Source organism: Betta splendens, chromosome 12 (genome assembly GCF_900634795.4).
Source record: "Betta splendens chromosome 12, fBetSpl5.4, whole genome shotgun sequence".
Lineage (NCBI taxonomy): Eukaryota > Metazoa > Chordata > Actinopteri > Anabantiformes > Osphronemidae > Betta > Betta splendens.
In genome coordinates, this window is record NC_040892.2 from 7,912,652 (window position 1) to 7,925,000 (window position 12,349).

General features: G+C 50.7%; 1 protein-coding gene across 9 annotated transcripts in view; it reads left to right on the forward strand.

The window, feature by feature from the left end:
* Positions 1-12,349, forward strand: part of ntng2b (netrin g2b) — a 40,707-nt gene that overhangs the window by 627 nt on the left and 27,731 nt on the right. For 8 of the 9 annotated variants that reach the window (XM_055513380.1, XM_055513381.1, XM_055513382.1 and 5 more), the window contains exons 2-3: positions 1,027-1,776; positions 10,015-10,658. In XM_055513380.1, coding sequence (XP_055369355.1) covers positions 1,546-1,776; positions 10,015-10,658 — 875 coding nt within the window. In that variant the 5' untranslated portion in view covers positions 1,027-1,545. Of the gene's footprint in view, positions 1-5; positions 246-1,026; positions 1,777-10,014; positions 10,659-12,349 lie in introns of those variants that run through there. The other variant, XM_055513376.1, reaches the window with a different exon arrangement.

Consider the following 12,349-nt stretch of genomic DNA (forward strand, 5'->3'; position numbering starts at 1 on the left):
GCGACGGAACAACCTGGCAACGCGATGCGCTGCGTGGAAGCTGCCGAGGTCTGCGGCCAGAAGCCGCGGAGACAACGGGACGGAGAGGGTCTCGCATTCGCGTGCGCTGGTTTTAGACAGACGCATCCGTTTGTGACCGCGCAGCACAGATGAGACCGTGGCAGCGGTGCCGTTCGGTGGGATGCACTGGATAGTGACACACCCCTACGGCGCTGTCAGTGTGTAGGTAGCTCCGGCGACTTCAGGTGACAGCCGAACTAAGTCCACGGGGCTGTGCGGGATGGGGCGCGCGAGGACCCGGATTCTGTCAGCGTCGGGTGACAGTCGGATTACGATCAGTCCGTCCACGCTGCGAAAAATACCGTGTGTTCAGTTTAAAAACAAGTTATAATTAAATCCAAGTAGTTCCACTGCGGATTGTTGTGCTTTACGCGTAATACTTTATGGATGAGAGCCGCTGAAGTAAGACGATTAATATTCAGCGAAGAAGAAAATGCACTCGATTTAAAAAAACATTCTTTGAAGTTGAACTGGGGTGCTTTTCACACGTTTTGCGCCATATTTTAGTATATATATTCCCCTTTAGAGTGCTAAAATATTTCTTGCGGCGGAGTTATTAGGAACCCATGTAGCATCCATTCCCAGCAACGCAGAGCTGCAGGAGCAATTAGAAATCCTGAAAGAAGAGGCGGCACCCGGCAGCAGCACGTGTTTTTACGCACGGGGTCCCCCGTACGGCGCGGCGCTCGACGGGGCTCACAACGCGCAGCCCCGCGCATTACAAGCCGCCAAAGGCACCTCAGGTGTCACATTTTTATATTACTTACTGTCACGTACTGTTCTCTAAATACGTGGTCTGTAGACGGCTTTCACGTAAACTTTCCCACATATACACTCTAACCACGTGCGCTTTTATTGAACGTGTCCGACATTTTCGCTGAGGAGAAATGCCGTCATGTAAATAATAAGTGAGGTGCGTTCTCTGATGAGTTGTTGTTCATCGTGCCTGTCCTCACTTTGCCCCAGGACGATCACAGGAGCTCCGCGGCGCTGAAGCATCTAATGGATGTACCTGAAGACGCAGCAACTTCCCCATCCCGCTTGACCAGCGCCTCCGTTTCCCCGCAGGACACCGCTTTCTGAGACATGGATCCGCATTGACATCTCCCACCAATCTCCCCGAAACACTATGGTTGAAGTGTATGCCAAGATCAATCTCTGTAACATTATCCTCCTCTCCATCCGCCCGTCTTCAGAAAGTCAGCCGTCAAAACAACACCGCCTCGCTCTCTCGGCGCTGTGGGGGCCGTCGATGTTTGAGAAAAGACTCTGAAAGTCGTCGACTACCTTTCTCCTGTCATTTGGGGAATTTATAAATGCGGAGGCGAGTAATAAGAATTCACCTGTATGCGGTACAGAGGTGCGGTGGTAGGAATGGCCGCTATTTCCGTATGATCGCCGCTCCATGCGCCTCACCTGCCCTCTGAGCCCCGTGGCCCCCTCACCCTGCGCCGGACCCCGCTCCACACACCACCCCAGCCTGCCATGCTCCTCCAGGACGCGCTGCTGCCGCCGCTGCTGCTGCTGCTGCACTGCTTGGCCTCCACCCTGGGCCAGTACGAACTGTGCAAGTCCCTGGTGAGCACGGACGAGGGCTCGGTGTGGGAGCATTACGCGTGCCAGCCGAAGCCCGCGTCCATGCGGGACTACATGCGCATCAAGGTGGATCCGCCCGGAATCACGTGTGGAAATCCGCCCGAGAGGTTCTGCACTTTGGTGAGTTCGTTGACAGTTGCACTGCAGCTTACACCCTTTACTTTTTCACCAGCGAGTGCAGGAATGGGGCGGCTTTGCAGTTTAACTGCACGTGCACTGATGCAAACAGGCGTTTAAAAGTTTCCAAAATGGAACGTGCATCAACAAAATCACAATTATATTAAAGGTAATGATATGCATAATTAAGGCCAGGGCAGGACTCCCATCTAAAAAGCATGACCTAAGTGTTATGACTTGGCATTGCTCCACCTTCTCCATAGAGGTCCAGAGGTGGTGTTTACATTATTGTGGACTTGGCAGCCTGAGATCTGGCTCGTTTCAGGCTTCCAGGGGACCTCACATTTCCTCTGGTAAAATGCAGACAGAGGGCCCTCTTTAGTTCCAAGGACACCGAAGAGTGAGCTGGAGGAAAACTCATTAAAATGTCTTCTACAGCAATATTTAACACTCTTTAGCCTGTGGGCTAGTTCCCATCCCCGGCTAATGTAGGTGTAATAATTTGAAATAAGGGTTATAAAATCATTATAATGCTAAAAAGACGGCAATTAAGCGTCCCCTCTGCCGGCTCAGAGGAAAGTTTTACACTTGCATCATAGGATTTGAGTCACTGTGTGTGTGAGACAAGTTTGTCCCGATGATTGCCGCGTCCGCTCACTGAGCTGGCCACTAGCGAGGGCGCTAGACCCGTCACCACAGCCATGAGTCAAAATCGCACAAAGAGTGTTTCTAGAGCGTCTACATCAAATTATACAACCATGGCATGCTGTTAATTGGGTGTTTGTATTCTGGGCGAAAGGGACATGCGTGACCTTTAGACAAATTTTACAAACAGCCCTTCGCCCCGAGCCGCCCTCCCGCCCTCTCACCAGGACTAATAACAGTCATTTGACGAGCACAGGAAGGGATGCTGCGTTCCTTGGATACCTAATGGTTAATGATTTGTTTAATGTAGACATAGCGGAAACCACTGTCGTCTCCAGAAAGCCTCTCCGATGACTTGAGAGGGGAGATGGACTGAGGCAAGAGACAGGGGGGGGGGAAATGAAGAGGGATGCTCGCTGCCATAACATATTGACGTCTGCCCCCTAATGGTCCCAGCCTGGAAACTTCTATAACTATGTTTCTGAGTGAGCAATGATGAAATATTGATGGGCTCCCTAATGGGCTCCCTTACGAGGGTTGGCCGGCGTTGGTCCACAGCAAGGATCCAGGGCCTCCAGACGAAGCAGAGGACTGCAGGGCGGGACAGGAGGGAGCACGGCCTTAGTCAGCACTTCTGCCTCCGATGGGGACTTTGTGTTGAGAAGTTAGTTCTCCTTGGGTCCTGCGTGGCCGTGGGGATTGAAGCGCCACCCGGCGCGCGTCAGCTGGGGATTTGGACGAGCCGCGAGACCAACGTTTACTCAAGACGAGACGGATGTCAAACTCAAATTCCTACATAATGAGAAAGAATAGTGGATTTAACTCTCCAGCTAGATCAGTGTTTGAACGGCTTCCATCTATCATTTAAGGGTTTTCTCTGTCATATAAAAACGCATCACTTTGCATTTAACAGAAGAATAAGGTTCACGCGTGATTTTTTCCTAATAACAGATTAACACATCTGTGCACATTCCAGCAGGAATCCAGGACATGACATCATCTCCCTCTGTCTCTCTCTGTCTCTGTCTCTCTCTGTCTCTGTCTCTGTCTCTGTCTCTGTCTCTGTCTCTGTCTCTCTCTCTCTCTCTCTCTCTCTCTCTCTCTCTCTCTCTCTCTCTCTCTCTCTCTCTCTCTCTCTCTCTCTCTCTCTCTCTCTCTCTCTCTCTCTCTCTCTCTCTCTCTCTCTCTCTCTCTCTCTCTCTCTCTGATGCTTGAGGGTTATTCGCATACAGATCATTTATTTTCAGACAGGCATTTTCATTCCCTCTTCCTCTTGCCCACGGGTTTGGCAGCTTTACAGAAAAAGCCAGATTCTTATCTAATTGGTGTACATTTACATTCACTCATTCAGCAATCCCACAAGTCAAGGGAAACTCAGGGCACTGGGAAAGAAATAGACTGCATCGCCCAATGCGCAGAGCTGCTCATCCCTAATAAGACTTGAGATACACTGCGGAACATGCAAAATCATTTCCCCCCATACTCCCACTACACTAAAAACTATAGGAGAATTCACTTCCTGAGGTTGTGATGTTGAGCCGTACTGTAGTTTCCCCTGCGCACGTTGGTTTACAGTAGTTTTTAGTCCCTCTGCCTCCACAGGGATGCATTTCTTCTACTCTATTTATCTCTCTTGTTCCCTGGGAATGCAGCATCCTTTTTCCTCAGCCAAACAGGCCAGCATGTTGGCTTCTTTCAACATGACGGGCTTCCAGCACTTTGACAAAGATGCTACTGTCACCAGTGTTGCGTTAGGAGCTTCAGTAGTTTCTTTGTAGTTTCCCCCTGTACGATAGCTGCTATGGAGTCTTAGCCTGCAGTTGAGGGTGATGGAGTAAGGAGGTTTGGGGGGGGGGGGATAGCTAATGATGAGGGAGAGGTGAGGAGGATCCAAGCTTAGCTAAGCAGAAAGATGAAATCAGACCACAGTTCCACAGTAACACACACTGTGTCGATATGAAAACGTTCGCCGTGCTGTTTGTTATTTCACCTTTTTTTTTTTTTTTTTTTACCAAAACGTTCAATCAACCGTTTCCCTCTGGGCTGAGAACAGAAAGCAGCCCAACGCAAATGGGATGCACGCGTGTGTACAGGAATGCACCGCGCATGTGTGTGTGTGTGTGTGTGTGTGTGTGTGTGTGTGTGTGTGTGTGTGTGTGTGTGTGTGTGTGTGTGTGTGTGTGTGTGTTAACGGCGAAGCGTGCACGCGTCGGCCAGCAGCTCACAGTAGTATGTCTAAGAACAAAACAAAAAAAAAAATGAAATAAATAAATAAACACACCTTCCTGTTCTATAACACGTTTGCCCGTTTTAGAAGGTAGAAATCAGCCAGCTCTAAAAATAGACATGAGAAGGGAGAGGAGCTGCGCAGCAGTGGAAGGGGAGCATGCAGGAAACGGGAGGAAGATGGCAGCTGGTAGCGAGGATCACTGCTCCCAGTCTGGGCCTATGGCCATACTTCACACTCTCAGACCACTGTAGCCCTGCCAGGCCTGATCCCTGCCCGGCAGCGGCCCACCAAGGCCACGCTGAAAGGGCATCCGCACTCATGCACCCCCCCCCCAGGGTAAAAAAAACAGCCCAGGTGGCCGCTAACAATAGAGCCTTGGAGGTGAATGTGGACACAGCGTGAGCGGGACTGACAGCGCGAGGCCAAATGAATGTAGGCAGCAGACGGCTACAGTCGGGCGGAGCAACAGCGAGCTACTGTATGAACAAAGGAGGTGGGGGGGGTGCGGTGATGTAACGGCGTGGCTCGCTTCCCCAATAGGACGCAGATGAAAGCGATCGCAGCGCGTTTAGATGTGTTGGCAGAACAGGAGGATAGTTATAAGTGAGATTAAGCCCTGATGCAGGTGATACTAAGAGGGATTGGCTGATTAGACAGCGACGCCTCACTAGTCGGGAGCTCCGGACCCATGGATGCTCGGGAACGGGGGGGGGGGGGGTGTACAACCGTATTGTCGTCCCTGAAGAGTGAGCTCTTGGAATAAAAGAAACAACTCCGATTTACAAAGAAGTCATTGTGGCTCCAGACGACGACTGGGACAATGTACACGAAAAATAGGAAATATGTAATATACAAGTCTGGGAATGCGGCTTTATACAGACTGACTTCAGTGGATCTCTACAGCCTGATTGTCATTTGCGCTTGAGGCTGAAGACTTGAGGCCCTGTCAGTCACTAGCAGAGCAACACACCTGAATGTGGGACTCAAGTGATGATGTGTGGAGTGTGGAGGCGACCGATCTTGGCTCAGAGGCTCAGATCGCTTCCTTTCACATCTGTCTCCCTTTCTCTACTTCCCCTTCGTTGTGACTTCTTTACTGTAGATTTAATAACGGGCATCAATAAAACATAATTGCTTTTACCTGAATTGAGCTCAGCAGCGTCCTCCCTCACATTCCCATTCACATTCTGGACTCTAGCTGCTGTAAGCAGCCATAACCATGTTTTAGACTGGTCCCGGTCCAGTGTGGGGATGCGAGCGGCACCGATGTGGAGCAGCGTGGCGTCTCTCCTCCGTCCTTCCTCTCTCCTCTCCTCGTTTACTTTCGCTTCCGCGAGCACACAGACATAAACAACACCCGCCCACGCCAGCGCACACCTAGGACGCGTTTCCCCTCGCAGCCGCCACTCGTTCCCGAGACGTTTAACAGCACGCGAACGATCGCCGCTTTCAGGTAATTAAACGGGAAAAGGCAAATGTAGGATTTGCCCATATGAACCTGTACACGCGCACATATGTGTGTGCGACACAAACACAATCTACACTCAGGGTAACAAGAACCTCCAGCACCACCTCTGGAAAATAGATAGGAAAGATTAACGTCATAAGTGAAAAAGCAATATCCCTTTGTCTTCCCCTCTGTGGCCTTTTTAATGGGAGGGTCATTTCATTTGATGTTTCTCTGAAACAATATAAATTGTATTCTCTGAGTGTGTCCCTACTTTATTCCCCTTGCTACCGATATAACTCAGAAACTTCTGTGACTAGAGGAGGAAATAAAGAGGAGGCCGAAGCCTGGGCGGCGATTGGAAATGCTTTGGGTGGACGGTGCCGCTCGTAAAAGTGAAGGGAGAGACGGCCCCAGCGTTGGTCATGCTTTATCTCTGTGAACACGCAACGGCAGCTCGCTCTCTCCTCGCTTTCTCCAGGAGGTCACACAGCCGGCGCGCGTCCGCCGCCACGTCGTCACGGTTGTAAACTCTGCAGCACCGGGCCAACTTTCCCGGAGTTATTAATAATAGTTCAGAGTGGCGTTGGTAGCCCGCGTGTGGGAAAAGCGAGGCGCTCGCTCGCCCGTCGCAGGGGCATCATGGCGGCTGTTGTCGTGGAGACAGGATCCCGGCGAGGGTAATTGCTGGAGGGGCTTAGCAGTGCGGGCCACCTGCCACAGCAGTTGGCCGGGATCTGTGTGTGTGTGTGTGTGTGTGTGTGTGTGTGTGTGTGTGTGTGTGTGTGTGTGTGTGTGTGTGTGTGTGTGTGCGTGCGTGCGTGCGTGCGTGCGTGCGTGCGTGCGTGTGTGTGAGACAGAAAGAGAGAGTGCCGTGATCTGTGGGTGTGTGTTTCCTGGCTTAGATATCCTGGACTTGGTGTAAGGAGGACAAGACACACAAAGGGCTTACACATAACCTCGCATGTAAGTCTGTAGGGATAAAGATCACCCAGCTTATATTACTGGACAATATCACCTCTACTGTAGCTAATCTAAAAAGTCCCCCAGAGGTGGGAGCAGACCCACGACACGCGGGACATTAAGACGTAGAAACTGCTGTATTGATCTTTTTGGCTGCTCTCTCTCTCTCTCTCTCTCTCTCTCTCTAAATGGCGTTTGTAGCGTATCTGGGACAGTGCTGATGGTGTGACAGCCCACTAATCCAGCCCCCGTGCGTGTACAGTAAACATGTGTTTGCACTAAGGTCACCGGACGCTGCAGCAGCAGCAGCAGCAGCAGCAGCGAGGCCACGACGGAGCAGAAGCAGAGCCAGCGACTTTTACTGCAGCCGCTTCATCTACTTCTAATTATCTCCCCTCGTTCCAGTTGTTTATGGGTATTGTGGATTATCATCCTAAATGTGTTTGCGCTGACAGCGATCTGTGTCTGAGGCAGTGCATGGGGGATAATTGGGTTATCAGATCCAGAACAACGCTGCTACTGTTACTGTACATTGTCGCAGTGAGGGCAGAGGACTGATTATGTGCAGGATTTGTGCTATGAACACTGTAGTTCCAGCGCCGTGTCTTCACATGCATTATGGTCCCGTCCAGTGTCTGGTGCCGTACAGCTTCCCTCAGCACCGGCTCAGCGTTTGCTTATGTTGGGAGTTTTCCCCCCCGTTCTGCGTTGTCACCATAAATCAGATGATTTATAATCCCAGGCTCACAGGATTGTAACTTTTGCTTTTGTTATTAGAGCGCTAGAGTGGGTCTGAGTGACTGCTCACTTCCCCCCTCGGCGCAGCCCAGCCAGTTTATTGGAGAGTCCTGTGGGCGACGGACGTGAAAAAGGGAGCGTCTGCAGCGAAGCGGCGACACATGATCTGCGCCCGCGCCGAGCATCGCTGTGATGCAGTGCTGCTTTCACGTTAGCGCTTACATCACAGAGAGGAGAGGCTGTTTAAAGTGATTCAGCGGCTTGTTTGCAGACACATGTCGGTCTGTGCTTGTCTCCATCAAAGACAGAACGACTAACAGCCAACTTTTAAATCAAGGGCGAGTGTTTGGTTTTGATTAGAACTCGTCACGATGCCCTGGTGTCGCTGATGTTACAGGAGCTGCAGCCGGACGGCCTCTTAGTCAGAGCTACGGTTTGATTAGTGCAGCACGTAGGCAGGAATGTGGCAGGTTCGGTCCAATCGGAGTAATTACTCTGCATTAAACGTTTCACCTGATGCCTCCAAGTTTCAGTTCAATGCACACCTGTGTGTTTTTAAATAGAGAAATGTCGGCATGATGAGTAATATGAACATCACGCAGAACAGAGCTAATGTCGTGTTGGACGGGGCTAAAACTGGAGTCTAAAACAGCCGGGGGTCACGGTCAGCATTAAATTCTATTTCTTCACCAAAGGGGGCAAACAACCAGAATGAAGCTGGCACTGATGCTGCTTACAGTCACTTTTCTTTCATCCCTGTGAATTTTCCAGCAGCAGCATTCGTTTCCTGCTCCGGTTTCTATTTCAGTTTTTTTAGGAATTCACATTAAAAATAAAAAAAAATGGATTGTTGTTGAATTTCACATTCATCACAACTTTAGTAGGTGAAGAATATCCTCACAACTTACAGTTAGACTACAAAAACTGTAATATTGTTATTTACATAACAGCAAAAAAATTTAAAGTGTTTGTCAAGTGCACGTTTTGGTGCTTTGATTAAGAAAATAATGAGTATTTAACCTTTTAGTGGTGGTTAATTTGTTCTATTATTTTTTGTAGTTATTGTTGTGAATCTATACAGCACATAGAATAACACTAACAGCTAAATAATAGGATAAACAAAACGAAGAAGAAATGGGGGAGGAGAACAGGAAGAGGTGGTGGAAAGATAAAAAGAGGATATTTATACTCTGCACTCCATCAAGAGCTTGTTAAGCAGCGTGCAGTAAAATCCAGAAAGGCTCCAGGATTCCCAGTAAGTAAAAGACGAAGAATATCAGCCGTAAAATGTAATCAGTCACGACGAGGAAGGAGAGGAAGCTGAAAGAACGACAGCGTTAATCAATCAGTTCCTGAAACAACAGCGTAGTAAAGACGGAAGTGACATCTTCAGTGGGGGGTGTTTGAGTAGTACTACGATAGTCAGCAGAGGATGGTAGCACCAGAGGGTGCATCCCATAGTTAACACATAATACAACACAGGCGAGCCTACTGGAGACGACGCTGCGCCCTGATCCAAGGGTGAACTAATTGGAACATCCTGAGGCCGCGATCAGCGTTCCGCGCGTGATACCATCTAAACAGTGTTAGAAGTGAGTTCTGCAAATTAATCACCAGGAGAGACGACTGCGAGGATCTCTGGGATTTGTCTTTGTAAATATTTAACGTGTGTGGTGATGCCGGTGTCACACGAGCGGCTTAGGAAAATTAGTCGCGTTTAGCGTAGACGGGTGAATTTGTCCGGACGATGCGCGATCAGAGCTCCTAATAGAGAGAAAGGCGTTTATTAGTCCAGGTGTGAGGCGCCGCCGTAGCGCTCGGCCCGAATCAGCCCGTCGACTTCTGAGCTGTGCAGCGAGGCCGCGTTGGCCTCGCTGGAGGAGGAGGATCAATTCTCTGGAGTTAAAAGCGCAGCCGCACTCTGCTGTCTATGCAAGGATAGTGATGATGCACTCTCCTCTTGACCTTCACACGTTCTGTCGTGCTCTGTTGTTTGGCAAGTTCACTTCCGAGGCCCGAGGTCCTTCGGGGCCTCGGGGAGGAGCCGAACCCGGAGATCGGGAAGCAAACGGTCGCTTTCGCAAACGGCCCGAGAATCGTAAGAACGTTAAGAATTAATGATGATGCCAGTGGGAAACTCTGTGATGAATCTCACTGATGTATTGACGAGCCCTACTGTGCCTCCTGTCTCACTGCCCTGTCGCCATCTCTCCCTCAGGAGAACCCGTACCTGTGCAGCGATGAGTGCGACGCCTCCAACCCCGACTTGGCCCACCCCCCTCAGCTGATGCAGGACCGCGAGCGCAGCGGCCTCATCACCTACTGGCAAACGGTCACATGGAGGCACCACCCGAAGCCCCTGCTGGCCAACATCACCCTGTCGTGGAACAAGAGCCTGGAGCTCACGGACGACGTCCAGATCACCTTCGAGTACGGCCGGCCCACCGTCATGGTCCTGGATAAGTCCATGGACTACGGGCGCTCCTGGCAGCCTTACCAGTATTACGCCGACGACTGCCTGGACGCCTTCAACATGCCGCCACGGCGCGCCCGCGACCTGTCGCCCGCCAACATCACGCGGGTCATCTGCACCGAGCAGTACTCGCGCTGGGTGGGCTCCAAGAACGACAAGAACGTGAGGTTCGAGGTGCGGGCGCGCTTCGCCGTGTTCGCCGGCCCGCGGCTGCAGAACATGGACAGTCTGTACACGCGCATGGAGAGTATGAAGGGACTGAGGGACTTCTTCACCTTCACCAACCTTAGGCTGAGGCTTCTCAGGCCCGCCCTCGGAGGCACCTACGTCCAGAGGGACAACCTGCTCAAGTACTTCTATGCCATTTCCAACATCGAGGTACCTGCCAGGTGAGGGTCCCTGCCGATATGACGCACGCTCACACCGTTTTAACAGTCACACCTTTTGATTAAAAAAATAGATTTGCAAAGTTATATAACCATATAAACATGAATGTTGGCTCCTAATCAGTGTTTTTTACCACACACATTCCACATCTTCCCTAAAAGCAAAATCAGGCTGAGGAAACAAACAGATGAAGATCCTTAGGCCTTATAAATCTAATCTACGTACTTTAAATGAAGCGAGGGTTAATAACGCATAATAACGCATAGAGACGTCAGCTGTGACTGAGTTTTATTGCGCTCAAAGTAGCGGCGGCAGATGAGGAAACCAGCCCAGTGATGGACCTCTGGCCTGGTATCAATGCACGCCGTCACGCTGTGACCGGAGGGCGTTTAAAACGACCCGATCTCTCTCTTTCTCTCGCGCGCTGCACGGGCCCTGGTCCGCGGGGACAGTGATTAATGGGAGAAACATATGGCCTCGGTGGTCCAACGTAAACCACCGTCCACATTCTGCCAGGGGAGCCAGGAGCCCTTACATGGCAACTTTGTGACAGTGAAGGATGCTCGGGCCGTCACACGCCTGCTTAGCATCAACAAGCCATCTCTCCTAGCTTTCAGAATTATTATTCCAATCAATACGGCAGGCTGACATTTGAATGGTATTTAACATCCTTGTTGGGATGGCCTGGAATGGGTGTGTGTGTGTGTGTGTGTGTGTGTGTGTGTGTGTGTGTGTGTGTGTGTGTGTGTGTGTGTGTGTGTGTGTGTGTGTGTGCGGGATGGAGTGATGAGGAAAAGGGGAAAGTGTAAATGAGCGGGTCTCCAGCCAACGTGGGCGTCTCGTATGTGTGTGTGTGTGCTGCATGCATGGAGTGGAGGTACAGAGGTGTTTGATGAAGTCCTGAGTGAATGCTGACACAGCATGAACACGCACACGCGCACACACGCACACACACACACCCCTCTGGCGCTGTGGAAAAGGCCTGCAGGTATTGATCACAGCTACTTTTCAGGCTCAGCGCAGAATCAGAGCCCTCGTGGCCTCAACACCCCGGGGTTGCAGCAGTCCACCACCACGCTCAACCTCCACCGAACCCAGTCAAATTAGCAACGAGCCCGCTTGGAAACACCCGTGCCCCACATCTTACAAACTGTCTCATCGGACGCAAAGCCCCCGCTGTGTCGCTTTGCTTGAACCCCTGCGAGCTCTGTTCACGTCTCTGCTTCCAGAAAACTTTCTTAATCATTCCCCACCACCGCGGAGCCGCCTTCGCTGGCTGATGGCAGCTGGCGATAGTGTCAGTATGTGCTGGATCTGGTAACAGAGCAGCCGGATTTAGCTGTGTGGAGATGACTGAGGTCAGTCCATCTTCCGCCCCGGCCACCCACACCTCCCGTAACATAATCACTAATCAATAAGTTATTCTGGGCAGCCGGCAGGAGTATTAGGTGGTAGTGGTGGGGGTCCTAAACAGTACAGTACAATCAGGAGTGTCTGATGCTTACGGCTGGGAAATTGATTTTGGGGAGAGAGACGATTAGTCAATGTTCCCTGGACAAAAGGCTAAGCTATTTCATCTCATCTCATCTGGCCTTAGTAACATATTGGGATTTCCAATGCTTAAAATTTGAATAATGAATATTCCACTTCGCTGGCGCTCCGATGGGAATGGTGCCCCGAAATAGGTTTTATA